This window comes from Callithrix jacchus, chromosome 1, assembly GCF_049354715.1.
Source record: "Callithrix jacchus isolate 240 chromosome 1, calJac240_pri, whole genome shotgun sequence".
NCBI classification, from domain to species: domain Eukaryota; kingdom Metazoa; phylum Chordata; class Mammalia; order Primates; family Cebidae; genus Callithrix; species Callithrix jacchus.
This window is the reverse complement of record NC_133502.1, coordinates 145527224-145552581: the sequence shown is the minus strand read 5'-3', so window position 1 is coordinate 145552581 and position 25358 is coordinate 145527224. Positions and strand designations below refer to the sequence as shown.

Genomic DNA, 25358 nt, shown 5'->3' with positions numbered 1-25358 from the left:
TTGTAAAAATAGTTTTAAAAAGTCATAAATAGGTGGCCCAGCCCTCATAAATTTTCAGAAATCTCTGAGGCAGTGAAGAATTAGATTTCCAGTTACTGCAACATGGTATTTAAAATCTCTAGCTCTCAACAAACAATTACAAAACTTCTAAAGAAAGAGAAAAACATGGCCCATTCACAGAAAAAAAAGTTTACAGAAATCATTTCTAAGGAAGACTAGACATTGGAATTATTAGTCAATGGGATTAAGTCAACTGCCTTAAATATGTTTAATGAGATAAAGAAAACCATAAACAAAAAACTAAAAGGAATCAGTAGACTTATATATGAATAAAGAAAGAATATTAATAAATAAATAGAAATTAAAAAGAACCGAACTGAAATTCTGGAGGTGAAAACTATAATAACGAAATGAAAAATTTACTAGAGGCATTCAACAGCAGATTTGAGCAAGTGGAGAAAGTGTCTATGAACTTGAAGACAGGGAAGTGAAATTATCCAGTCTGGGGAACAGAAAGATGAAAGAATAAGTAAAAGTGAACAGAGGCTAAGGGCCCTGTGGAACACAATCAAGTGAATCAAATTTACAATATGAGAGTTTCAGAAAGAGTAGAGAGAGTGGGGAAAGAAAGAACATTTGAAGAAATAATGACTAAAAATGTCCCAAATTTGATGAAAGAAATGAATCTACAGATCCAAGAAACTGAACAACCTCCCCCCTGCTAAGGATAAACTCAACAAACTCCTAGGATAAACTCAAAGAGCTTCACCCCAAGACATATTATAATTGAAGTGTCAAAAGTCAAAGACAAAGACAGAATCTTGAAAAGAGAAATTATTAATCACACATAAGGACTTATCGATAAGATTAAGAACTGCTTTCTCATCAGAAGCTGTGGAGACCAGCAGGCAGTGGAATAAAAAAGTGCTGAAAGAAAAAACTCAAGGAAGAATTCTCTCTCTGGCAAAACTAGAAAGATCCTTTCAAAAATGAAGGATAAATTAAGACATTCACAGATAAAATCTGAGGAAGTTCATTACCAGTAGACCTGACCTCACAAGAAATGCTAAAGGGAGTCCTTGGGGGGTTGAAATGAGAGGACACTAGAGAGCAAATTGAAGCCATAGAAAAAAATAAAGATCTCTAGTAAAGATAACTGCATAGATTAATGTAAAAGCAGTATTACTGCATTTTTGGCTTGTAACTCTTCATTTCTTATGTGGCTCAAAAGACAAATGCATGAAAAGTAATTATAGATCTTTTAATGGGCATATATTAAAATGTGTAATTTATGGCCAGGGACAGTGGCTCATGCCTGTAATCCCAGCACTTTGGGAAGCCAAGGTTGAGCAACTACTTGAAGCCAAGAATTCAAGACCAGCCTGGGCCGGGCGCAGTGGCTCAAGCCTGTAATCCCAGCACTTTGGGAGGCCGAGGCAGGTGGATCATGAGGTCAAGAGATCGAGACCATCCTGGTCAACATGGTGAAACCCCATCTCTACTAAGAATACAAAAAATTAGCTGGGCATGGTGGCATGTGCCTGTAATCCCAGCTACTCAGGAGGCTGAGGCAGGAGAATTGCCTGAACCCAGGAGGTGGAGGTTGCGGTGAGCTGAGATCGCACCATTGCACTCCAGCCTGGGTAACAAGAGCGAAACTCCATCTGAAAAAAAAAAAAAGACCAGCCTGTGCAACGCAGAGAGACCCAACATGTAAAATTAATTAATTAATTAATTAATTTAAAAAAATAACTAGGCAGAGTGACACAGGCCTGTATTCCCAGCTACTCAGGAGGCTGAGGTGGGAGGATTGCCAACAACATAAAAGTAGGAGGGAATGAACTGTATAGGAGCAGAATTTTTGTATGCTTTTGAAGCTAAGTTGGTATGAATTCAAACTAGGCTGTTAGAAATTTAGGATGCTGCAGTGGATTTTTTTTTTTTTTTTTGTAGAGACAAGGTCTCATTATATGCTCAGGCTGGTCTTAAACTCCCGACATCAAGCAATCCTCTCACCTCGGCCTCCTAAAGTGTTGGGATTACAGATGAGTGCCACCAGGCCTGGCTTGAAGTTATTTTTATTAAGATCAATTTTTTATGTAAATGACTTGATTTCTGGGGGGGTCCACATAATAATTTACTGACTGTAGATTCTGCTATTGTCAGCTTTCTTTAGGTATTATTCCTACCAAGTCAAATTGGTATATCAAAATGTTAAATATACTTTTGGTACATTAATTTTCAGTGAATGATAAATTTTACCATGTGAAGTTTTAACCATGATCCGTTTTTGCTGTAGACTGAATGTTTGTGTCCCCCCAAATTCCTGTTTTGAAACCTGTCCCCCAGTATGATGGTATTTGGAGGGTGGACCTTTGGGAGGTGATAAGGTTGTAAGGGTGGAGCCCTCATGAATGGCATGAGTGCCCTTACAAAACAAGCCACAGAGAGCTCCCTCTCTGCCTTGCCATCTGAGGACACAGCAAGAAGACAGCTGTCTGTGAACCAGGGAGTTGGCCCTCACCAGATACCAAATCTGGGACTTTGAGCTAGGACATCCCAGCTCCCAGAGCTGTGAGAAATAAATTTCAGTCATTTACATGCCATCTAGTTTATGGTATTTTGTTAGAGCAGGCTGAATGCACTAAGTTTTATTTTGGGTGGATTCATTTTACTGGTAATATTTACTATGAGGGTCAAAGTGTCCTTGGGGTGAATGCATTGTACTTTTTACATTTACAGACTTTCAATTTTAACCCAGCTTTGTAGGGACATGCTGCTTGCCTTAAAGGTTTCACAGCTCTCAGCCCCTCCCTGCCCCATTTATGAAATAGGAAAGGATGTTCTCAGATTTACTTACAAGGTACAGGCAGATGAAAGCCAACACAGTGTCTCCAGTCATTCTGCTTGGGAATTAAAAGCAGGGGTCCCATTCATATATCCTGGTTTGGAACCAAGCTTTTTCTCTCTCTGTGAATGAATAAACAGTGAGAAAAGAGCGGCTGTGATAGGTAAACAAATGCCCGATTCATCTGAAAACAACCCCATCCCTTCCTCTCTATCTTGGCACTTACTGTAGAGAGAGAGAGCACTGTTAGTTTCCACGGTTTTCATTCTCCCCTTATTCTTATGTACAGATACGCAGTTTTATTTAGGGCAGCAATTCACTACACTAAAAGACTAAAGTTGCCAACCTCTCTTGCCCCTAAGAATGACCAGACTAAGTTCAGGCCCATGAGATGTGACCACAGTGTGGTATGGGACTTTGGGGAGACTACTCAGATGGAACTGACATAGCTTGCAGCAGGGCGGGGGGTTGGGGAGGTTGCCCTGCCTTACCTGCTGTCTGAAATGCAAACATGGTGGCCAGTCGAGGCTGGAGCTCCAGCAGCCACATTGGACCATGAGACCACATTGAGGATGGAAAGCACATACAAGATGCTAGAACAGAAAGACAGGTGATTCATGAACCATGGTGGTCAGTCCAAGGTCAGTATGGACAACCTGCCTCCGAGTTATTTTACATGAGAAAGAAATAAATATGTCTCTTGCTTGTGTCACATGATGGTTAATACTGAGTGTCAACTTGATTGGATTGAAGGATGTCAAGTATTGATCCTAGGTGTGTCTGTGAGGGTGTTGCTAAAGGAGATTAACATTTGAGTCAGTGGGCTGGGAAAGGCAGGCTCACCTTCAATCTGGGTGGGCACCATCTAATCAGCTGCCAGCACAGCTAGAATATAAAGCAGGCAGAAAAATGTGGAAAGAGAGACTGGCCTAGCCTTCCAGCCTGCATCTTTCTCCTGTGCTGGATGCTTCCTGCCCTCAAACATCAGACTCCTAGTTCTTCAGTTTTAGAATTCAGACTGACTTCTCCTTGCTTCTCAGTTTGCAGACAGCCTATTGTGGGACCTTGTGATCATGTAAGTTAGTGCTTAATAACTGGTTCTGTCCCTGTAGAGAACCCTGACTAATACATGTCACGATTATTTTGCTGATTCTAGTATATGTAGCCATATCGACTGTTAACCAAAGTATGAGTGTTTTGCCATTGCTCACTGTGTGACCTTGGACAAGACACCTCCCTTCTCTGAGACATATATATCCCCATGAGCCTAGTGGCAGAGGTAGATATGGGGTCTACATGTATGATTCTGAGCTCGAGTGCTTTTATCTGTCTGACATCCAACTCCTCTTCTATTAGAGACAGCACCTCCTTTTTTTCTTGAGGAACTACCCCTCTCTGCCCTCACTCTTAGCGCTTAAGTGAGACTGACACCACTTCCTGGCTCCAGTGGTGAAGATGTGACCCAGGCCTCTGCAAGTGTAGGAGGCTACACTTGTATTGCCTGGGGATTTCTTGTGTACTGCACTTGTGGACACAGTATAGCAAGAACTCACCAGCATGTTCTCTTCTTTGTCCAGACACAGGGCCCCTTGAGCATGCCTGGCCATGGACACTAGGTCTGGCTGTTATATATGGTGTCCCCCAGCATCTGCCTGAGTTAGTGAGGCTTCTGCACCATATGCACCTGAGCCACCCTGACATCCCATCCTGTTGATGGAACTTGACACTGCATCCTTGTTAAGCACACTTTGGCAGTTTCACAGCCAACCCCTCATTGTGCATTTGGGAAAGTGAATCCCAGAAAGAGACAGGGCCTGGCTTAGGCCACAGAAGATGCAGAGGCTAGAGGGTAAGGGAGGGCTCCAGCTTCCTAGGCCAGTGCTCAGCTTTCTCCCAGAAAGAGACAGGGCCTGGCTTAGGCCACAGAAGATGCAGAGGCTAGAGGGTAAGGGAGGGCTCCAGCTTCCTAGGCCAGTGCTCACCCTTCTCCCAGAAGGAAGGCAGAAAGAGGTTGGAGGCAGCTCTGTTATGGGTCAGTGGCATCAGCCTCCTAGCAACATGCCCAGGAACCCAAGGCATGAGCAGGGCAGACATAGGGCTCCCTAATGGCCCAGAACAGCCTTGAGAGGACAGTGCCAGGCTTCTCAGGCCACTGTACTGAGCACCCGGAAGCAGGATGAGCCCTCTCTGCTAATGCACACAGAGGCTATGGGAGAGAAAGCCTCTGTTTCCTCTTGTATTAATTAGGGTACTTGGGCAGATGACCCCAAGGGTTCTACATATTCAGAAAGTGTCTGTTGATGTGGGTTATCCATCAGTGCCCACTGTGCTCTGAGACCCTGGGAAAATGCTCTCCACTCATTGGACAGAGAGGAGAGGTTTGGGGCTTGGGTGATGAGGGCTTGCTATAGGCAGAGGGTGCCAGAGCACTGGACACTTAGTCTTTGGTCCAGGGGTGAGGCTGGTCCTTGCTGGATTCTAGAGTCTGCATTTGAAAGTAGAGGGAAGCATTGCCCTGGCCAAAGTAAGGATGCCTGACACCAAAAGAAGTGGAGGCAAAGAGGGTTCAAGGGAAGCTTCTGAGGTTTCTCACACTGTCCTTGGAGCCTGCGGACCTGCTCCTTTGCCCCTTTGCCCCTTGGAGAACCCTGAACAACCACTGCCTTGAGGTCACCCAGCCAGAGTGTGTGACAAGTCAAGGTGCTCCAGCCTGGGGCTGCAGTGCTAGGGCTGGCCACCAGGGGGCTGTTAGCCTCCTGTGTCCACGGTGGTACCCACCTTGCTTTGCCAGCAACTGGAACCAGGGATGAGTCACGCGGAGGTCATGCTGTCCAGCCTCCTGCCTCAGGCCTAACTCGCACCTCTTATTTTTATTGATCATCTCCACGGTCTTAGCTGGTCAGAAGGTGGGGAGGTGGAAGGTCTGCGATCCTCCCATTTATTCATTCAACAACCATGCCTGAGCATTCACCCTGTGCAGGTGCCCTGGTGGGCCCAACGTGCTTTGCTGAGATCAGCCGAGTGGTCCCTGCCCTCCAGGAGCTCACAGTCTGGAGGGGAGGCATGTGAAAGAAAAGAGCAAGTGCTGTAGAGAAAATGAAGTAGGGCACTGAGGGGTGGGGCTGGGAAGTCACTGGGTCGGGGCAGAGGGGGCTTACATTTATGCTGTGACCAGAAGAACCAGAGGAAGCCAGCCCTGCACACGTCTGGGAACAATGTGTCAGGGAGAAGGCACCACCAAAGCAGAGATTCCCAGGCAGTGGTGAGTTTGGCAGAGGAGATTAGAAAGAATCAGTGTGTGGGCCAGGAGGGGTAGCTACACCTGTAATCCCAGCACTTTGAGAGGCCAAGGCAGGCGGATCACCTGAGGTCAGGAGTCTGAGACCAACCTAGCCAACATGTGAAACCCCATCTCTACTAAAAATACAAAAATTAGCCAGACGTAGTGGTGCACACCTGTAATCCCAGCTACTTGGGAGGCTGAGGCAGAAGAACTGCTTAAACTTGGGAGGCGGAGGTTGCAGTGAGCTGAGATTGCGCCACTGTACTCCAGCCTGGGTGACAGAGTGAGACTCCATCTCAAAAAAAAAAAAAAAAAAAGCCACTGTGGCTTGGGGGAGCCCCTAAGGAGAGAATGGGAGAGGAGGGGAATGATGGCAGGGCTAGATCCTGGGGCCTGGTAGACTAGGTGAGTTACCCAATCTTCTCACAACATTAGCAATGTGGAAGTACAAATATTTAATCTCTCACAATCTGTGGATTAGGAACCTGAGCACAGCTTACCTGGGTGCCTCTGCCTGGAGGTCTCTCAGGTCTCTCACAGAGGCTGGACTGTGGGAGGAGCTGCCCCCAAGCTCACTCACGTGGGTATTGGCAGAACCAGTCTGGACTGAGCCGGCGTTCCTTTCTGTCTGTCAGCCTGGGTGTTTCCCAGCTCTTTGCCATGTGGGTCTCTATGTTGGGTAGCTCCTAACATGAAAGCTTGCTTTCTCAGTTGGAGGGCTGTGACAGAGGCAGTGAGAGGAGAAGGGACAGAGGAGAGGGAAAGGGAGGGAGAAACACAGGAGACAGCAAATATGAGGGAACTGGCATTTTTTCGTAATTCAGTATTGGAAGTTGCAATGGATTGAATGTTTATGTCTCCCAAAAGTCATGTGTTGATAGCCAGACTCCCAATGTGATAATATTAGAAGGTGGAGCCTTTGTGAGATAATTAGCTCCTAAGGGTGGAGCCCTCATGAATGGGATTAGTGCCCTTTTCAAAGGGACCCCTCACCTTTTTTCAAGCATCTGAGGACACGACAGGAAGCTGGCAGTCTGCTGCCCTGGAGAGGGACCTCGGCAAAACTGAACCATGCCGATACCCTTACTTCACACTTCCAGACTCCAGGACTGTAAGGAATACATTTCTGTTATTGGTGAGCCACTCTGTTTGTGGCACTTTCTTACATCAGCCCTAGCTGACTCAAACAGGAAAGGCAGCCCATCACTTTGCTGTATTCTCTGAGTCCGAAGGGAGTCACTAACCACTTCACGGTTACACAAGGGAATGAATCCCAGCAGTGAGGTTCATTGCAAGCTGCTGTGCATGCATGCAGCCTACCACATGGGCTGGGATGAGACACCCGGCTCTGATTGTAAATGTAATGGGAAGCCATTGGAAGGTTTTATGCCACAGGATGACCATATATGAGCTTCATTTTATATTAACCCCCTCATGGTGCAGAATGAGAAATGAGGCCCAGAGTGGAAGTAACTTTTCCAATATTACACTGGTGGAACCGGGCATGTCTTTGGTTGTGAGTTCATACTGCATCCCATCCATCCTTTTTTTTTTTTTAAGATGGAGTTTCACCATGATGGCCAGGCTGGTCTTGAACTCCTGAGCTCAGGTGATCCGCCCACCTTGGCCTCCCAAAGTACTAGGATTACAGTCATGAGCCACCGTACCCGGCCTCCCATCCATCCTTATAATTCTTCCTTCTCTTAAGTTTGTGCATTTGTTACTTGTGACACCAAACTGTGAGTGTTATGAGAATTATCTCATATATGCCTGATGATGCCTCTGGGAACCAGATGCTGGGATGATTCGCCCTGTGCAGGTTGGGAGACTGGAGAGGCTCTGAGACATACAGTGAGTTTTCCAGGGCACAGAACTGGTCAGAAAAAGAAGAGTTGGAACCCAGCTGTGTCTCCTCAAAACTAGGGCCCTAGCTGCATTTGGGTTTTCCCAGAGCAATGGTGCTGGCAAAATGAACAGGTAAGGAGATGACATGGGGAGGAGGGTGAGCAGTCAGTAGCTCAGAGAGACCTTTGGGGAAGTCTTTGAAGGAAGGGGTCAAGGTAATGGAACCTTGAAGAAGTGACCTAACCTCCTTGGTGGTAGGCCCCAACAGAACTCAACACTTTGATAACTAGCTCCCACATTCTAGAGGGAGCTCCCCCCGTCCGGCTCACTCCATGGGAGCCACTAAAGAGAATAAGATGTTCTCCTGTTATATCCCAACTTTCTGAGGCTCTGACCCCAGGAAAGCCCGGCACGAGAGCCTTTTCCATTGCTGCAGACTTTTTGGTTCAGCCCTTACCTCTGGCACCTCCGGCCATTTGGCAGGAAGTACCCAAAGATAACACGGAGAAGTCCAGGGCAGGCCCATCCAGGCCAGGCCACAACTGTGATCCCACCTGGGCAGCCCCCCACCTTTCCCCATCACTGTGTTTGTGGAGCGAGACAGTGGCGGGAAGGCAAGGGATGAGTGGTGGACCCTTCCCGGGCTGGAGTAGGTTGTTGGGTGTTGAAACCCCGGTGGGTCTGGCAAGATGGAAGGTGAGTGCTTGGTGAAGCACGTTTCCCCAGATGTTATCCTGTGCCCCTGAGACTTCAGCTCATTTCCTCTCTGGCTGAAAGTCTATGCAGTTGCTCTCCTGTGCCTTATCTGGGGAGTGGAATTTCTAATGTGGGTGTCCCACTGCAGTGATGGCCAGGTAGGGTCCTGATGTCTGATGCTGGCTGCCAGGCACCATCTTTGCAGAGCTCCATGTGGGAGATTAATGAGCAGCTGGTTGATGGGTTCAACTCCTCTGTCTTCCTGGACCAGGGGTAAGTGCACCATGCCATCAACAATGGCCAGCACTGGTCTGGGGTGAGAGTGGGCATGGGGGTGGGATGGGGGGTGTCTCCACTGCCAGTACCACGAGATGACCAGCACGGGTCCAAAACCTGGTTTTGTATACAAGGACTCCTGGGGTCTCTCTAGCAGGGCCTTCCCACTGGATTGGCCCACAGTTCTACCCCTCAGAAATCTGGGCTCTCACTCCTCCCTCACCTGCAAGTTGGGAAGGTGGAAAGATACTTCGCATACTTGTAGGAGTATCAGAGAAAACACTTTTCCATTGTTTTCATATCAGACTAGGCTGTGAGTATTTTTGCATGTTGCTACTGTTTTTGTTTTTTTTAACCACCTGCCCCAGATATCTCATGTAAGAATCAGCTCCTCCGTCCTTCCAGACAAGCTCCAAGCCTTAGAAATCATCAGGCTTAATAGGGTGGTTTATACACAAAAATGGGGAGTGGAGAAGGGTTGGGTCAGCTGTTCTCTACGTGTCTCTGCAATTTGTCATGGCCTAGAACACATCATCTTAGCCTCTTAGCCCACCAGGCCCAGAGCCTTGGCCTCACCTGCCTTCATCATATTCGATAAGGGGGACTCTTTTGCCACAGCAATTCAGCCTTCCACTGCTGGTGAACCTGGATGTGACTGCATTCTGCTGCCATTTCAGCAGAGCTTCAGGGAACACCTTATGTGTGTCCTATTAGAGAGCACTGGTTTGCTAGGGCTGCCATAACAGTTCCCAGATTGTGTGGCTTAAACAATAGAAATTGGTTTTCTCACAATGCTGGAGGCTAGAATTCAGAGATCAAGGTGCAGGTTGTGGTGGTTTCTTCTGAGGCCTCTCTCCGTGGCTTGTAGATGGCCGCCATCTGTCTCTGTGTGGACATTGTCTTTGTTTGGCTCATTGCAACCTCCGCCTCCCTCCTCTGTGCCTCTTTGTGTCCTAATCCCCTTTTCTTCTGAGGACATCAGTCAGACTGGATTAGAGTCCACCTCAATGAACTCAAGCTTAATGACCTCCTTAATGAAGACTGTCTGCAAATACACTCACATTCTGAGGTCCTGGGGGTTAGCACCTTAACATATGAACTTTGGGAGACATAATCTGGCTTACACCACGTACTTATTCCCTCCCAGCATGGGAGTGCTTGGTAGAAGGATGTGCATGTGCAAAATCTTCATAGCTTCAGCCAAATTACTTTCCAAAGAGGCAGTGGCAGTTGTGTTGCCACGGAAGTCTCCAATGGTGGCTGCTTCCCTGCATCCACCCTAACACTGGGGGATGTCATTCCTTCACCTTTCTGCTAATTCCGGTGTCCATGTGGCAAATGCCATTGTATGCTTCCTCTGCTTTTTAATTTCCCACTTACCGGCTTGAGCTACCTGTCAGTCGTTTAACAACCATTTGGTTTTCTCTTTCCTGAGTTGTCTGCTTATATCCTTCGTGCTGTGACAGCCCTTCTCCCACCCTGGAACCTCCAGGCCTTTGCCCCTCTGTTGGATCTGAGATCCTCATAGCTCAGTTTCTCAAAACTGACTTTATTGTAAAAGAAAGAAAATTAAGTGCCTTGCTTTGAAGTCTAAAGGACTCTCCTAGGGTGGGTGTTGTAGTCCATTTTGTGCTGCTGCAACAAAACACCATTGACTGGGTAATTTATAATGAACAGAAATGTATTTCTCACAGTTCTGGAAGCTGGGAAGTCCGCAGCCAAGGTGCTGGCATCTGGCGAGGGCCTTCTTGCTGCATCATCCTATGGCAGAAGGGCAAAGAGAGGGTGAGACAGAGCAAGAGGGGGCAGACCCACCTCCACGATACTGACATTTATCCACCCGTGATGGCAGAGCCCTCATGACCTCAACACCTCTTAAAGGTCCCATCTCCCAATATGGTCACAATGGCAACTACTTTTCAACATGAGTTTTAGAGAGGACAAACATACACCCCACAGCAGCGGGTCCCCACTGTAAACTGTCTCTCAACTTGGTGGGGGCAGTGAGGTGGGAAATGAGGTTCCCCCAGATCCTCTCCCTCCATGTCAGAAGCAGACCAAGCTTCAGGTAGCTTAGGGGGAAGGTGATGCAGCCCTAGCTTTGGGCAATTCTTAGTTCTGCTCTGTGTGACCTTGAACAGCCATTTGACATCTCTAAGCCTGTATTTTCTGATCTCAACAATGGGGATGCTTTTTGAGGACTCACTAGAGCAAACAGGCTCTTAATAGGGGAGTGCTAACCTCTCTTGCTGTGGGCATTCATGGCCCTCTTCATGTACAAATCCCTGAGGAGTTGGGGCTTCCTGGTCTGAGCTCTAGCCCACGATTCTCCTGGTGGTTTTTGGTGTTGCCTCTGACTCTGTGTCCCTCCTCGTCCCACTCAGTATGAAAATAAGTTAACCCTGTACCTGGGCAAGATCTCCAAGTAGGCATTCAGGAGCATATGGTAGCATCCCTGTACCAGGCTTCCAGGGCAGACACCTCCCCCCAGCACCACCTTCCTGTGTACCTACTGAGTGTTTGCCTCCATCCCACAGTTCCTGGACCAGGTGTTCAATAGGTGGGAGCCCATCCCTTCCACGGCACAGTAGGGACTCTGTACCAGCTAGCTGTGTGTTTTGGAAATATTGCTGCACCTCTCTGAGCCTCAGTTTGCTCCTCTGAGAAGAAAGGTGGTAAGAGGGTGAACCTCACAGGGTTCTTGTAGGGACTAAATGGGGTGAGCCATGGCAGGTGCGGACCTGGTGCCTGGCTCTGTGGGAGGGGCTGCCAGATGAACTGTGGTTATTTATTTTTTGAACATGAAGTAGCTCTCTGCCTCACTCGTGGCATTCCTACATTTGGGAAAGCATATGGAAAGCAAACTTGTTTTCCCATTTGTGAAGAGGGTTTGAGTTTCCGCATAGCTGGTCTCTGTACTTGGGACATCCAAAACAGGGATCCCTGGGGGCTGGTGGAGGGGCCCTACGCTAATTTAGATATCTGGGAAGATTCTGGTTGTGGTTCATTCTTTCAACAAATGTACATTGAGCACCTACTGTGTCCAGATACTTTTCTGCCTGCAGAAAGCACTCCCTGGGGATTGTCTGAATTCTGGCTGGGGAGTCGCTGGTACACTAGATATCATGAGCAGGCCATGTCCACAGTATGTTGACACTATGATGTCCTCCTCGCCTCCTCTGGATACACATGCATTCTGCTATGTTCTCACAGGGATGGTGAACCTAAGTGGACTTCAGCTCCAGAAGGAGGGGCTCCTGCTTCCCCAGAACAGTTGGGGGCATAAGGGAGTCTGTGGCTGGAAAGGCTGGCAGAACCCTGAGTCTCATACGTCTTAGGGTTCTCATGAGAGGGCTGAGGTCTGGGGGCTTCCTCTGCAGGAGGAAATCAGTCAGTGAGAGTTACGGATGGGATCCAAGTCCCCTGGGAAGCGGAGGGGAGGCTGGGGCTCAGAGCCATCCCCACCACAGTCCCATCCCAGCCCTGCCCACCTCCTTCCACATCCACCCCTCCAGACCCAACCTCCAGGGGACCCAGAAGAGGACCTGCAGTGAGCAACCCACGCACACTTCTACCTCAACCCTCAACCCTGAGCATCCCGGGCAGGTAGCCCGTCAGAGCAAGAGTCATTGGCAAGACCCGGCCCATGCAGATTCTGTGCCTGCCCTGCCTGAAGACCAGGTCTGTCTCTGCCAGCACAGCCACAGTGGGTGGAGCCATCTCTGGACAGGCAGGACAGGCACAGGGGCCCGCATCCAAACAAGGGTGCACCGGGAGAGTAATGTGGAAGGAAAGGCTAGGCTCTGACTCTGCTGCCCCCACCCCCCACTACCCTCAAACACGTTCTCTTCCATCTTGGGCACCTGGCCAGAAGAGTACCTTGAGGGCACTCCATGGAAGGAGTCTGCTGCAGTGACAGCCCAAGCTAGTCAGTCCCAGGGCCCTCCTGCTCCTAGCCTGGGACCACACAGAACTGGCCTGGTGAGGAAGTGCCCAACCTCTTGGTGGGTTCCCTCCATGCTGGTGGCAGAGCAATTGACTCTGATGGATGCGATGAGTGCTGGGCTCTTGAGGCAGGGTGGGGGCAGCCTTCCCTCTGGGACCTCAGTCAGATGATATGGGCCAATCCCAGCACCACCTCTTACCAACCGTGTGGCCTGGATGAGATTCTTAACCTCCAGGCCTTCACTGTCTACAGGTGGAGGGCAGAGATGGGACATAACAACACCTGCCTCACACAGTGGCTGTGCAGAATGGGAGGAGTGAAGGAAGGCAGGACAGGGCCAGACCCCTTTGTGGGTGGAGGGTGCTCACTGAGCAGCAGCCAGGCGCATGGGTTGCCCACCCATGTGCTCAAAAAACCTCACCCACCTCAGCACTTATTAGGCACCTCATGTGGATTCTAAGACAGACACCCAAACAAAGCTGCCCCTGGGGGTGTGAGGGGAAGAAGATGTGCACCCGAATGGGGAGACAGACTAGATGGCTGATCAAGGAGGAGGCAGATGTCACCTGAGGAGGGACAGGCATGAGCCACCTTCTGGTGCTTGGAGTTAGTGAGAAAGGGCCAAGTGAAAATCCAGTCTCCCTCACCTGCCAGTATTGGGTCCTGGGTCATCACGTGCTGATGCCCTCAGTGAACAGACACCAAAGCTCAGGGACTCCCACAAGGCTCAAGCCACATCCTCAGCTTCCTGAGCTCCAGCTCAGACCAGTGGCGCCTGCCTGGGCTGTGGGGGACTGGGACTCTGAATTGAGGTGGGTTATGCCTGGTGACGGTCCCCCTGTCTCCAAAAGCTGTTCAAGAAAGGGCTGCCCCATCACTGCCAGGGCTCCCTCTGGTACAATAGAACAAGAAAGCCAAGGAGCCCTGTCACCCACTGTCTGCACCTCCATCACCCAGTTCAAATGTGGGGAAAACTGCATCATCGCCACGTAATACAGAGACTAGAGTGTGTCCAGGGCCCCAGGGTCAGGGGGCTAGGAGAATAAAGGGGTGAGGAGAATGTCCTCACTGACCTTGCCCTTGACCCTGGCAGGAGGGGACCTTCATGGTGGCCACCCTGGAGATGGAGCCCCAGAGAGCCCAGAAGAGGAAGTGGCCACATGCAGGTGGGGTGGGAGAGCCTCAGGGAATCAGAGGACAGGGCTCCTCCCTCCCTCCCGGTGGAGGCCTCACATCAAGAGAGAGGGGGGCTTAGTCCTCCAGCAGTGCCTGAAACGCCTCCAACAGAAGTGGCCAGAGCAAGGGCCAAGGAGAGCTGGGCTGGTGCAGGGAGTGGGAGAGGAGCAAGGAGGAGCAGGGCTGGCCCCTCCTTTGTGATTGCCAAAGCTGACTCTGGCAAGTTTGCTAAGCAGAGGGCTGGTGTGGGGAGGGGCTGTGGGGAAGGCAAATCTTGGCTGCTCCAAGTAGGAGGCCTGGGTGGGTCGGCGAGCTGAGTGTGAGGACTTTGCTTAGGTAATTAGGGAACTGCGGCTGCCCCAGGTGGCTGAGATAGTTTGATCCGATCAACCTAAGGGGAATACCCGAGAGCCAGTGCTCAACGCCCCCACCCCGTGGGCACAGAGCCCCCCTCCCTGACCCGTTCCACCTGACCTGGTGATGCTTGGCACTTGATGATGAATTATCCGGATGTAAGTGAGCCTGGGGAGGGGCAGGGCGGGCCCAGAGTTCTGAGCTTGGGAGAAGGGAGCCCGTCACCGAGCCCTGAGCTCTCGGCACACTTCCTCTCGGGCGGTCCTCACACTGCCCCCTGTGAGCCGGGCGTCGCGCCCACCGTACTAATGAAGGAACGGAGGCTCCACGGAGCCACCAGCCCCCGTTCCCCACGTGATGAAGCGGCCCAGCTGCTTCGCTGCCCAGCTGCTGGAGATTGTGGCTGCTCTGGAGTCAGACGCTCCCCAGGCGCTGTCCACGGTGGCAAGAGAGTGACGTCAGGGTGCACCGGAGTAGGTGAACAATCCCTTCCAGCTCAAGGCCTCAGTTTCCCTGTCTGTCATCTTCTGTCATCTGAGAGGGCTGGGCCAGTACGTCCCTGAGCCTCAGCTCCCGTGACCGCCTCCTCTGGAGCTTAGTCTGACCCAAGTCCAAGTACCGTTTTGTGTGCACGCCCTGCCCCCTGGTGGAACCCGGTGGTACTACAATGTGAGAGGCATGTGGTCGGGACGTGGTCAGGGGGCAGGGACCTTTTTGAGGGGTTTTGGCTATCTGCCTTCCAGGAGAATCTGATCAACTTCCAGGAAAAGAGTTAGGTAAGCAGCTGTGGCATTCACTGCGGGAGGCTGGGGGTGTGGAAGTCGGAGACTCTCCACTTACCAGACATTTCCTGGACCCATCCTCTACATCTTAAGACTCAGGAAGGGCTTGATACAGAGCTGAGGAGGAACCATCCCATTGGAGGGTGAAGGGAGGTGCTGGAATCAAGGACAACTTCCTGGAGGCGGGACTGTTTGAACCCATCTCTGCGAACAGGTAGGGACTGGATGGGATTGGAGGGGAGGCGGGAGCCCTTTTAAAGAAAGAACTAGAGACTGTCCCTTGGCCCCACACCCCACCCGCACCAGGGCTCTGCCAGCATGCCCCACCTGGCCTTGTCACCCTGCTGTTCTTCCCTCTGGCACCAGGAATGCACAGTAATTAGGGAGCTGCAGCTGCCCCAGGTGGCTGCGATAATTTCCAGTCGAGGACTTTGGAACCTGGTTCCAGGCCAAGGAGCAGCTCAGTGAGGATGAGAGATAAGGCTGGGGCAGGACTTGGGTAAGAGCAGGGGTGGACTCTTCCTGGTGGCCAGCAGCAGGAAGCCTGCAGCTGTGGCTCCTGTTCAGAATCCTCCCCTAGTATGTGGTGATAGGTGGGCCATCCAGACTCCAGGAGCTGGGCAGGCACTAAGAGGGAGAGTTGAGGTGTGGCTCCAGGTACTCCCAGAGCTGCCACTTTGCCCCGTGGCTACAATCAGTCCTGCCAGTCAGAACCACTGCCTGGGTCAACCAGCAACGGCCTCAGAGCCAAGGAGAAAAGGCCACAGTCAAGCTCAGGTGCCAGTGAGTGACCAGATGCACTGGGCAGACTGTCCCAGGGCTCAGTGCAGCTTTGGGCTAAGTGTGGGCTCGGAGTGTCAGACAGCTGGCACTGGGATCCCAGCTCCATCAGTGAATAGCCCTGTGACTGGGGCAGGTCACCTCACCTTTCAGGGACTTGCTTTCCTCCTCTGTGAAATGGGCTGATGCTAAATGATCACTCCCATGACTGGGACATGAGCTGCCCTTGCCTGACGGAGGTGAGCTGGTTCCCCAGGCAGTGGGAGCACTGTGCAGCTGTTTAGTCAAGTACAACTCTGCTTAGCTTCTGGGCCGAGGTGCCCTCAGGCTGCTAAGGCTCCTCTGCAGCTGTTTAAATGACAGTGTCCCACACTGCAGTCAAGACCCCTTCATGAACTAAGTGGACTGGGCTAGGATTTAAAAAGCAGGGAGAAAATACTAGAAAGCAGCCTTCCTAGTAAGCTTAAGTGCTGTCCTGTGACCTGTTGGCCCCAAGTTGTGTATATGTGTGCGGGGATCCTGTGTTTAGAACATGTTTATTCTATACAGTGGGTCAGAGTCAGAAAAGTGTGAAAACCGATGGTGTAAATGAATACTTAAGGATATGGCATAGGGTTTATCCAGTTAAAATTCACCAAGCGGTTTATGCAACTTAATGCATGTTACGATTCCATTTTGTAAAAATAACTCACATATGTGGAAAGATGCTACGGACAGTGGCTGTCTCTAGATTCCAGGATTTTATTATTGATTTATTTGTTTATTTGAGATAGAGTCTCAATCTGTTGCCTAGGCTGGAGAGAAGTAGCGTGATCTTGGCTCACTGCAACCTCCATCTCCTGGGTTCAAGTGATTCTCATGCCTCAGCCTTCCCAGTAGCTGGGATGACAGGTGTGTGCCACCATGCCTGGCTCATTTTTTGTATTTTTAGAAGAGATGGGGTTTCACCATGTTTCCCCAGCTGGTCTTGAACCCCTGAGCTCAGGTGATCTGCTCACCTTGGCCTCCCAAAGTGCTGGGATTACAGGCCCAGAAGATTTTTTTTGTCAAAATACTGCAATTTGCTCAGACAAACTGTGGCACAAATACCAATCAACATTGGATGGTTCTTTTTTGGGTCTAGGAACCAGTGCAGAGTTGCAATTATAACCCATACTTATTAAATTAAAATATCCTTTTCCCATGACTTTTAATTATTTCATTTTTCAAGATGAAGTGCCAAGCCTGCTGTTTGGAGGTGATGTCCTTTGAAGTTCTGGTGTCTATTTTAAGTGACTGATAATTCCTGGTACTCACCCTCTCTCCTAACCACATGGACCTCCCCTTTCATGCTTACCTTTCTCATGGGAAGTGGGCTCCACGTGGGCAAGGACTGTGCTGTGTCCTGTTCACTGGTAAAGCTACTCTGTGCCCAGCACAGAACTGGGGGATGGACGAAGGGAGGGAGGGATGGACCAAAAGTAGGTAGGCAGGTAGACAGACAGGGAGGGAGTCTGCATAAGAAAGCATTTATTCGTGGTGGGGTGGAGGGTCACACATACAGGGCCTGGATGGTGTGCATGGACTGCTTCCAGCTGTCCTTCCAGCGCTGAGCCTCCTTCATCTGAGATACGCAGTCATCGTGGATCCTCTTCAGCTCCTCCTCAAATGATGCTAAATACTTCTAGAAGGAAGGTAGCAGTAGGGATCCACATGAGGAGAGGCTTCTGGACCCTCTCCCTTAGGGCAATGCTGTAACTTGCTGGCAGGTGGCTGTTAACCCATTCCAGGCACTGGCAAGAGTTCCACAAGTCACTTCTCAGGTAGAAACCAGGTAGGCCTAGTTGTTTCCCCCATTTTACAAGGCAGGGAAACTGAGGTTCAGAGCCTGGCCTGGGGTCACCCAGCTAGAAGGAGGCTGAGCAGGGACTAGGACCTGTCTCTATCTGATTCTAGGCTCAGCACTCCTTCCTAAGCTCTGTCCCACACTGCAGCCTCCTGGGAGCTAAGGGGTCCTGGTTTTTTGGTAGGCTGGGTCTTCCAGGCCTCCCACCCTCACTGAACTCAGCAGGCAGAGCTGCACTGAACTCAGCAGGCAGGGGAAGCTAGGGAAGGCTGACCCTGGGTACTTCAGGCTCTCCCAATAGGGGGGCCAGCTGGTCTCTGGGCAGGACAAGGTTTCTCTCTGGGCATCAGGACCAAGGTCCACAGATCTTCAGAGCCAAGAGGTCCCTCAGGTGGCATCTGGGTGTAGCCTCCTCATCAGGCTGTCCCCAGCAGGTCTGACAGGCACTGGGATCAAATTCTGGCTCTGCCACTCTGTAGTGGTATAGAGGGGACAAGTTTCTTTAAGCCTCAGTGTCCTCATCGAATAATTTTACTAAAATTAGTAAAATAATTTTACTTCCCTTGTGGAGTTGTTAGGAGGATTCAGTGAGATGCCTCATGTCAAGAGCAGAAGCTCCCAGTAAGTACTTCCCAGTAAGTTCTCAGGAGCTGTGACTGCTCCTGCTGCTGTGTCCCCACCTGAGTCCACTGCTGCCATCACTTCCATGCCTGGTGATAACGTTCCCTAGCTCTGACCCTACTGTGCCTTTGGAAAGCCTTTCTTCATCCCCAGTCTGGGTGGGGTGTCCCTCAGCTGGGCTCCTGCAGCATTGGGATCACATCTCAGACCCACACTAGCACTGGGACAAGAGATGGCCCACAGCTGCATCCTCATGCCTGTGCACAGCAACTGTCCTGAGTGTTGAGACCTGCAGCTCTGGGGTGCACTGATGTGTTGCCTGCTATATCAGCCAAATGTTAGGGTGCCGGGTGATGGGACACTCCCCCTTCCCAAGGCAGCTGGCCTGAGCTGTGCTCCCTGGGACACGCTCATTCCACCCCGTCTCACCAGGTACACAGCATCTCGGGCTTCCACGGCTGCCAGGTGGCCCAGGGTGGTTTTGGTGGTGGATATCGATGATGTTGGCCGGAGAAGAATCTTGTTTTGGATGGTGACTTCAGTGGGTTTGATTCCTGGCCACTTCCTACAAACAAATGTATGTGAAAATCTCACAGGCTTGTTTTCACCATTCACAATCTACCTACCAACCCTGTTGGAAAAGCTTAGCATTTCTTTGAAAAAATTGTAATGCTTTAAATATCTTAATGAAAAGAAAAAAACATACTGAGCATTAATGCTGCGCTTCTTCAAGCTCTGTTTCGTATTAGCCCACACTAGTCTAATCGCTGTGCACAGCCTTGGGTTCTGGTGGGGGCAGGGAAGTGCCACAGCTCAAACTGCTTCCCCTCTCTGGGCCTCAGTTAACTCATTGATCTGCTTTTCTTACTATGCTCTAAAGACCACTTCTGAGAACACAGCTGCTCTGCTTCTTCTTACAGAGTCACACTCTTGGGGCAGAGGGGACAGGCACATTGCCAACTCTCTTCGCACATGACAGACAGCTGGAGTGGCTCACAATGGCAGCAATGACCCAAGAAGCGTCTCCCACTGAGCCAGGCCTCCCTCCATCATGGGACCCTTTGATGGGTCCTTCTCATGTAGCTGTTGAGCTGTTCATATGTGCTGCAGCACTCTGTGTACTACCTCATTTAACTTTCTCGGGATAATATCAAGGCAGACTGCCATGCCCATTTCATAGCTGAGGAAACTAAGGCTCAGAACACAGTGCCTTTCCCAGGTCTGTCTCAGTTCAGAGCCCAAGCCCCTAACCATTACAGTGTACAACCCCCAGCAGATACAGCTGTTTACAGTAGTCCTTGCTGCTTTTGGCTCTTACCTGCTTCCACGTTCAATCAGGGGTTGCTCACTCTCATCCTTCAGGGAGAGCCCAGCAAGTTTTCTTCGTATGAGTATTGATATTTTCTGTTTGGGGGGCTCCATTCCTAGAGGCGAGAGAAAGGCTACTGACTGCAGCCTCACCAACAGCCTGAGATCAAGGGAATACCCCTGGCATTACATTTAAAGGAGGCAGGATGGTGCCTCTCCTCCCCACTTGGAGTTACGGCAGGCAGAGCCCTCTCCATGGAGAAGCTGACTGCAGCAGCCATGCAGCTCGGGGTGGTGGTGGGGGCAGGAGGTCACAGCTGAAGGAATCTGAGCAGTGGTGTGGGTGCTGTTCCCAGCTCCAAATCCAAGCCTGATGCTCTGAGATTCCAGCAGTTTCCGTAAGTCCCAGGATATGCTTCATAGAGCCTTCTCCGGCTTAGACTAGCTCATATGGGTGCTGAACTAAGAATCTCCCCTGGAACAAACATGTTCAGGGTTGTCCCTTGACTATCTAGCTCAATAATCCAATCTTTGATGCTCTGATGTTCTTTCTAAATCAGGGGGTGAGGGGTTGGGGGCCTCTGCGTGCAGAGAGCCAGCAGGCAACCTGTACACTCCTCTGCCATGCATGGCAGGGCCCTGTGGCCTGGCTCAGAAGTCAAGTTACAGAGCAGGCAGAGGCCTCCTAGGGCCTGGTGCAGGGAGTCCTCCTGGCTCAGGGGTTCCTTGCAAGGGACTGTGACCTGCTCCACTGCCAGTTTGCCTGTCTGTTCTTCCTAGGGTCTCGACCCTAGCATCTCTGCAAGGCCCTGCTTTCCCAAGCGAGGCTCACCCTTGACAGAGACCTCTGATACAGAAAAGTGGCCAGCACTTCAAAAATGTGTATACACTTTGACCCAGACACTGCACGTCTAGGAGTCTGTTGCCCTAGAGATGCATGGATGCAGACAGTCTCTTCAGCACAATGACAGGAGTGGGAAACTGGAAATGATCCAAAGTTCAATAGCAAAGGGACAAATTAGTAAGTTACAATGCTTATTAAATTATGGTGTGCAGCAACTGAAAATGCTGAAGAAGAGGAGTGTTGACTGGCCAGCCCAGCCAAGGTTCACCTGCTGGGAAATCAGCTCACAAAAGCATCCAGGCACCTGCAGGGAAATCAGGTCACAAAAGTGTCCAGGCCCTACAACCTTCCCCAGACACCCTGACACACAAGCCTGTGCCCAAAGGGAAAGGTCTGGAAGGATAAAGAGCAAGTGCAAGGAGCACTGCATTCAGGGCGGAAGGACTGTGTTCTTCACTTGCTGCTTGGTTTTAGATTAAATTCCTTGTTTTACTGGAATGAACATTCATTGTTTTTGTAATAAAACCCTTTAAAAATAAAAAGGATACATTTTAATTACTTTATAGATCAGTGATAAATGGATATTTAATGTATGATTTTAATTTTATAGTTATAAAATACGTACATTATTAAAAATGTAAATATCACTTCATAATGAAAAAAAAAGGTTTTAGGGAGATTTCTCTCCATCTCACCCAGCAGAGGTGATCATCAGCAGTTTGGTATCTGTCTCTTTGTCTCTGTCTCTCACACAGATTCATTTAAACAGATGTGAGTATGCATGTTGATATCACACGTGTGTTTTAAAAGATGGGATCATAGGCATGTTCTGTTTGTCAATTTGTTTTTTCACACAACAGTCCTCCTTCACGTCTTTCCACATCAGCACATGCAGACCTACTTTAACAGCTGCTTGGTATCTACCCGCACATCTGGCACCTCAATGACACATCATCCAATTATCTGTTTTCTTTTCTTTTTTTTTTCTTTCACCAGGCTAGAGTGCAGTGGTGTGATCAAGGCTTATAGCAGCCTCGGCTTCCTAGACTTAAGCAATCCTCCCACCTCAGCACTCTCCCAACCCCACTGCCATCTCCAGGAGCTGGATCTGGAACTACATGTGCACACCACCTCACCGAGCTAATTTTTAAATTTTTAGTAGAGATGGGATTTTGCCATTTTGTCCAGGCTGGTCTCAAATTCCTGGGCTCAAGAGATCCACCCACCTCAGCCTTCCAAGTGCTGGAATTGCAGGTGTGAGCCACCATGCCTCGCCCATCGAATTTTCTGTATATTGATGTTAGTGTTGTTTCCAATTCTTTGCTATTTCAAACAGTGATGTGATGAATATTTTTGAGCATACACCTTTGAAAAAGTGTCCAATATTACTCTCAAGTAAATTCCTAGAATTAGAACTCTTAGGCCAAATGTCTACACACTCAGAATTTTGAAAGGGACTAACACATTGTTCTCCACCACCGTGGTATCCACGTGCACTCCTACCAAGAGTCTCTATGGAGTCTCTGTTTCTTGACATTCTTTTACAATGTTACCAACTGTCAAAACTTTGCCAGGCTATTGGTGAGAAATGATATCTGAATCACGCTTACATTTTCATTTTTCATCATCAGTGAAATTTCGCTTGTTTTACAGTGACTAGCCATAGGAACTGCAGCTCTTTTGAAGTGCATGTGTTTGTCCTTCGACTCTTTAAAAATCTGACCTGTGAGAGTTCTTTGTACCACAGAGATATTAACCCTTTCTCTGATCTATAGGTTGAGAGGAATACTTTTCCAGTTTGTGGTTTGTCTTTCCATCTTTTGACAATTTTCCGTTTTTGTTTTGGCTACAGAGAAGGGTCAGCCGCTCCCTCTACAGCTCCTGGCTCTCCTGTCAGACCTAGAAAAGGTGTCCCTAACCCCGAAAGTATGGAAATGTTTACTTAATAGGGTTTCATTTTTTAATAGATAAATGTCTAGCCATCTGGCATTTGCTTTTTAATCAAAAAATTATTTTTAATGAAAACAAAAATTAATCAGTTCCCTCAATGGATAACCTGTTTTCACTGTGATGGAGCAGGGGAAAGCAGAGCCCTGCGTGACCTAGCCCTCACCATGCCCCGGGCCATCGCACAAGGCTGACGGTCTCTCTTACTTGCAACTTGGACATCGTCAATGGTGACCACCTCATCCAGCTGCAGTAGGAGCTTCTCGGTGAAGGCGGCCAAGTTGGTTATGAAAACCTGGCCATTCTTTCTGGTACATTCCTGGAAAAAACATGGTGAGCACAGTGCTGCTGGGAGAGGAGGCCAGCTGAAGAGGGACTGGGTGGACTCTGCAGGGAGATCTGGGGACCCAAGCCATTATATCCGCTGTGTCCAAGTAACCAGCATCTGGCCCTCAGCCAGGAGGCCTCTCCCAAGACATGGTCTGGTTTAAAGAGAAGAAATGATTCAGAAATGGCCAAGGGACACACACAGACAATTCACAGAAGAGGCAATAAAACTAGACATGGATCATGAAACAAAACTTATCATCAGTAATTTTGTAATTGATTAATTTAGAAGTCAAAAACGATACAAGTTACAACAGCCAAAATGGCCATTTTTACCTACAAAAACCACCTACTCTCATGCCTTCTTTGGCGAAGACACCAAAAAGGGCTGCCCCCAGCGCCATCAGTGGCTGTCCATTGGGCCATTTTTGGAGCGTGCCTGGACTGGGGAATCAATGGTATCACTGACCTGCAGCTTCTCCCTGTTCATCCTAATCATGTTGTCCAGCTCCTCCTGCCTTTTGTCTTCATTTAACTGTAGAGACTCCTTTTCTTGGAAATGTATGGGGTGTCCAAGATTTAGATGGAGCTTCTGGGCATTTTTGTCCTTTAATCAAACAATCCAGAATTCAGCAGTGATGTTGACCCACCAAAAGTCACTGGCCTGTGTCTTCTGTCAATTATGATTATGGCCAGACTCGTGTGTCCTCTGACCTGGATGTGTGGGGGCAATGGGTGGGCAGAATAGTGGCAGAGGGGTTAAGAGGGGGGCATGGTTGGAGCTGACTCAGGGGGTTTGGAAGAGAAAAGGCTGAACATCTGCCCAGCACAATCAGAGCTTTAGTCCAGTGAAATCAGCAGCACCTATATTCCACAGCTCCAAGGACCACCTTGGACAATTATTGTTATCTCAATGACTACAGTCCCATGGAACCCAGCACACCCATTATAGCCAACAAGAAGTTTATTGAACACCTTCTATATCAAAGCTGTTGGCTCAGGTCTTATTTTTCCAGTGGCTCCTGTCCCTCATCCCCCATCCAAAAATCCCAAGCCCAGCTTACCTTCTTCCCTTGGACGTGGCCCTGCCCACCACCTGCCACCATTTCTGAACTCCCAGTTCCCCTGGTCCTGGAGTGGAAGGGCTGGTTCAGGGGCCCTCACCTTTCTTTTCTCTAGCTGCTTGTGGCGTTCCTCCAATTGCTCTCGGATCTCCTTCATGGAGATGCAAAACTTGTTCCAGTGGTGCTCCTTCAAATTTTCCATCACTAACCAACACACTTGGGGCAGCAGCTCCTCAAATCTTCTCATCTGGATTCGTAATTCTGCCAGAATTGCAGGTAGGAGGTCAAGGGAGGGAACAGAGTAGAATCAAGTTATGGAGGCCATCTCTTCAACAAAGGCCCAAAGCAGCTTCCCAAAGAGAAAATCTTGGTTTCAATGTGGTAACAGCTAGTCCATCAAAAAAGGGTCCTGAGGTCAAACTAGTACAGAAAATATGATAGCCAGGTACAGTGGCTTACACCTGTAAGCCCAGTACTTTGGGAGGGAGTATTACTTGAGGCCAGGAGTTCAAGACCAATTTGGCAACATAGCAAGACCCTGTCTCTAAAAAAATATTTAAATGTGGGTGAAGGGGAGAAAGGAAGCAAAACACACTGCCATGTGTGTACCTACGCAACTGTCTTGCATGTTCTGCTCATGTGCCCCAAAACCTAAAATGCAATAAAAAATTAAAAAAAAAAATTTAAACATTAGCCAGGCATAGTGGTACATGCCAGCTACTCAGGAGGCTGAAGTAGGAGGATTGTTTGAGCCCAGGAGTTTCAGGCTGTGGTAAACTATAATTGCACGGCACTCTAGCCTGGGCCACAGAGTGAAACCCTGTCTCTAAAATAAAATAAAATAGTGGCTTAAATAAATTCAAAGGGTCCTATATACTCTTCAGACTTCTCATCTCATTTAAAATGCATTGTATGTCTCAGCATTTTTGGCAAGTTCTCATCTACTATTTCAACTATTGCTTTGATTCTAGGTCTCCCTCTTTCTCTGTATCTCCAAATTGCCATATGTTAGACCTGCTCTTTCATTCATATCTCTTTATCTCTCTCCCATATTTTCATCTCTTTATCTTTCTGTGTTATATTCTGATTATTTTCTTTGGATTTGCCTTCTAGTTCACCAATTCTATTTTCAGCTGTATGTAATCTGATAATAAAGTCATGCATAGTTTTAAATTTTCAATTCTTAATTTTTCCTTCATAGAAGTTCTAATTTATTCTCTTTAATAGCTACTTGGTCATTTTCATAAGTCTCTTCCTTCTTATTCATGTTTCCAACTCCCTCTTTTATTTAACTGGAAGTTTATTATTTTATATTCTGTGTCCAATACTTTAACATCTGAAATCTTTGCTGGTCTCCTTCTGCTGCCTTTTGCTCAAGGCAATTTGTTTCCTTGTGTTTATGGGAATTTTGTTGCTCTCTGTTTATTACCGCGAGT

The 25358-nt window shown here is 48.9% G+C and overlaps 1 protein-coding gene and 2 long non-coding RNA genes across 22 annotated transcripts in view; 1 reads left to right on the top strand and 2 right to left on the bottom strand.

The window, feature by feature from the left end:
• Window positions 1–15021, bottom strand: LOC144582569 (uncharacterized). Its single transcript, XR_013535559.1, has 5 exons — window positions 14545–15021; window positions 10641–10709; window positions 6632–6850; window positions 5627–5898; window positions 1–2970 (listed from the first exon to the last, which is right to left on the bottom strand). It is a non-coding gene; the product is annotated as an uncharacterized LOC144582569 (long non-coding RNA).
• On the top strand, window positions 14616–24615 carry LOC118143140 (uncharacterized). Its single transcript, XR_004727313.3, has 3 exons — window positions 14616–15200; window positions 15300–15420; window positions 21581–24615. It is a non-coding gene; the product is annotated as an uncharacterized LOC118143140 (long non-coding RNA).
• Window positions 17479–25358, bottom strand: part of CCDC180 (coiled-coil domain containing 180) — a 69231-nt gene continuing 61351 nt past the window's right edge. For 8 of the 20 annotated variants that reach the window (XM_035252553.3, XM_035252573.3, XM_035252596.3 and 5 more), the window contains 6 exons: window positions 24023–24183; window positions 23328–23465; window positions 22739–22850; window positions 19751–19856; window positions 18862–18997; window positions 17479–17649 (listed from right to left, as the gene is read on the bottom strand). In XM_035252553.3, coding sequence (XP_035108444.3) covers window positions 17518–17649; window positions 18862–18997; window positions 19751–19856; window positions 22739–22850; window positions 23328–23465; window positions 24023–24183 — 785 coding nt within the window. In that variant the 3' untranslated portion in view covers window positions 17479–17517. Of the gene's footprint in view, window positions 17650–18085; window positions 18285–18861; window positions 18998–19750; window positions 19857–21810; window positions 21950–22738; window positions 23014–23327; window positions 23573–24022; window positions 24184–25358 lie in introns of those variants that run through there. The other 12 variants (XR_013535544.1, XR_013535545.1, XR_013535546.1 and 9 more) reach the window with 6 other exon arrangements.